Genomic DNA, 2,500 nt, shown 5'->3' on the forward strand with positions numbered 1-2,500 from the left:
AGCAGATATACAGATAAACAACATAAAAAATGCATAAGCTCTAAGTCGCAAAGGCCTTTGGCTGCCTAATTCTGGTTCATGATCTCCCGTCTGTTTGTTCTCGCGAGCAATGGAGAACCAGAGGGATGGACTTCACGTGAGGAATGATGCAGAGGAAGCAGTCGGGTGTGCGGCCGAGTGAGCGAGGGACAGGGGGAGGAGAGAGAGGGTCTAAGGAGAGGGAGGGGAGGAGGGAGTCATGGAGAGAGAGAGAGAGATAGGTAGATAGATAGATCGGTTGATAAATAGATAGATAAATAGATAAATAGATAGATAGATAGATAGATAGATAGATAGATAGATAGATAGATAGATAGATAGATAGATAGATAGATAGATATATAGAGAGAGAGAAAAGGACATAAATAAACCTTTGTATTTTGACCATATCTAATAAAATCCTATTCCAAAAAAACATTCTTCTCATGTAAGAAATCTTATTTATCATCCTTCCATTTATTTAGTCCTTTATTCATCCATTTCTTCATTTTTTTCATTACTTATTTACATATTTATTCATCAATGCGTTTCTTCATCTGTTATTTCATTCATCTATGTATTTACCTACTCTCATCCATTTATCCATTTATCACCTATCTATCTATTCATTTATCATTTATCATCTATCTATCTATTCATTCATCAATTTATCTATTTCACAGCGAAATAGCTTTAACCACTCTGTCTTTCTCTCCTCTCTAATCTAACTGAGTGACACAAAGAACTTTATCCAATTGCGTTAAATGTCATGAGAACAGTACGTGATTATTACAATTAGATTAGACAGATAGAGAGAGATATTAGATAGGTATTAACCAATCAATCAGAATAATATAATGGTGTCACAGCGATAAACGTATTATATATCCTCGGAAAGATGATCATAAGATAAACAATGGGATAATGGTAATGGTAGGTGCGATAAGGTGCTTCTATATTTATGGAAATGTTATTGTTTTATTTTTATTCGTTATCATTGTTATCATTCATGTCGTTATCATTATCATTAATGTTACCATTTCTTGTTATCATTAATTCATTATCATCATTGTTATCCACAATGATGTTATTATTGATGTTATGATTTGTATCACTGTATCTTTTATGATTACCATTATATTAGCATAATCATTGTCATTAATGTTATCTAAGACTCTCACATTTGTCTCATTATGATTATGAATGTCACTGATACCAAAAACTCAACAATAAGGAATGTTGTAGATATTTTTTTATATCCCATCTCTCTCTCTTCTCTCTCTCTCTCTCTCTCTCTCTCTCTCTCTCTCTCTCTCTCTATATATATATATTATATATATATATATATATATATATATATATATGTATGTATCCATCCCTCTCTGCCTTTTTCCCTGCCTCCTTTCCTCACTCCATCCCTGTCACTTTCAATCCCTGTCTTCCTCCCTCATTCTCCCTCCTTCCCTTCCTCCATCGTTCCTTCCCTCCCTCCCTCCATCATTTTCTAATTCCCGCAATCCTTCTCTCCCTCCCCAGTCTCTCCCTCTCACTCTCACCCACCTAGCCTCACTCTCTCCTTCCTTCCTTCCTTCCATCCTTCCTTCGTTCCTTCCATCCTTACTTCCTTCCCTCCCCTCTCCCTCCTCCTCTCTCTCTCTCTCTCTCTCTCTCTCTCTCTCTCTCTCTCTCTCTCTCTCTCTCTCTCTCTCTCTCTCTCTCTCTCTCTCTCTCTCTCTGTCCCCTATCCCCCCCACCTCCAATTCCAAACCAAATATAACCAACCACAATAAAAAAATAACCAGCTTCTTTTCCTCCCTCTCTCCCGAACAGGGCTCTCGAGTGGCTACAATGATTACTACGGCGAATACAACTACCAAGAGTATTACTACGACCAGGAAGCCGAGACGGACCCTCCCGTATTCTTAGCCGAGCCGAGGACCTTCACTGTGGAGGTTGGCCAGACTGTTGTCATCCCTTGCGACGTCGAGAATAATGGTCAGGGTTTGTCTTATCCTGAATGATGTGTTTTGTTTTATCTATTATTTTGCAGATTATCTATTCGTTTTATTTTTTTGTCTTTTTGGATAAGAGTTATTTCGTCTACTGGATTTACTTGTTTATTTGTATATTTGTTGAGTTGTTTGTCTGTTTTTTGTTGTTTATTTATTGGTTTACTTAATTATCTACATATTTATATCTTTATCTGTCTATATACCTATCAATACATTTTTTTGTTTCTTGTTTTATGTGTTTACTTATTCTCTTATTCATTTGCATGTTTATTATTTTACGTATTCATTTACTTATTCACCTGCTTATTATTTATTTTTCTCTATATATGTTTATCTATATATCTACCTCTTTAGTCTTTTACTTATTTATTGAGAGAGAGAGAGAGAGAGAGAGAGAGAGAGAGAGAGAGAGAGAGAGAGAGAGAGAGAGAGAGAGAGAGAGAGAGAGAGAGAGGGAGGAGGAGAGAGAG

At 36.4% G+C, this 2,500-nt stretch overlaps 1 protein-coding gene across 1 annotated transcript in view; it reads left to right on the forward strand.

The window, feature by feature from the left end:
- The first annotated feature begins 109 nt into the window (after positions 1-109).
- LOC119577511 (protein amalgam-like) overlaps positions 110-2,500 on the forward strand; it is a 13,433-nt gene continuing 11,042 nt past the window's right edge. Inside the window, exons 1-2 of the mRNA XM_037925106.1 lie at positions 110-165; positions 1,838-2,013. Of these exons, the coding sequence (XP_037781034.1) occupies positions 110-165; positions 1,838-2,013 (232 nt within the window). The remainder of the gene's footprint in view (positions 166-1,837; positions 2,014-2,500) is intronic.

Source organism: Penaeus monodon, chromosome 10 (assembly GCF_015228065.2).
Source record: "Penaeus monodon isolate SGIC_2016 chromosome 10, NSTDA_Pmon_1, whole genome shotgun sequence".
NCBI lineage: Eukaryota > Metazoa > Arthropoda > Malacostraca > Decapoda > Penaeidae > Penaeus > Penaeus monodon.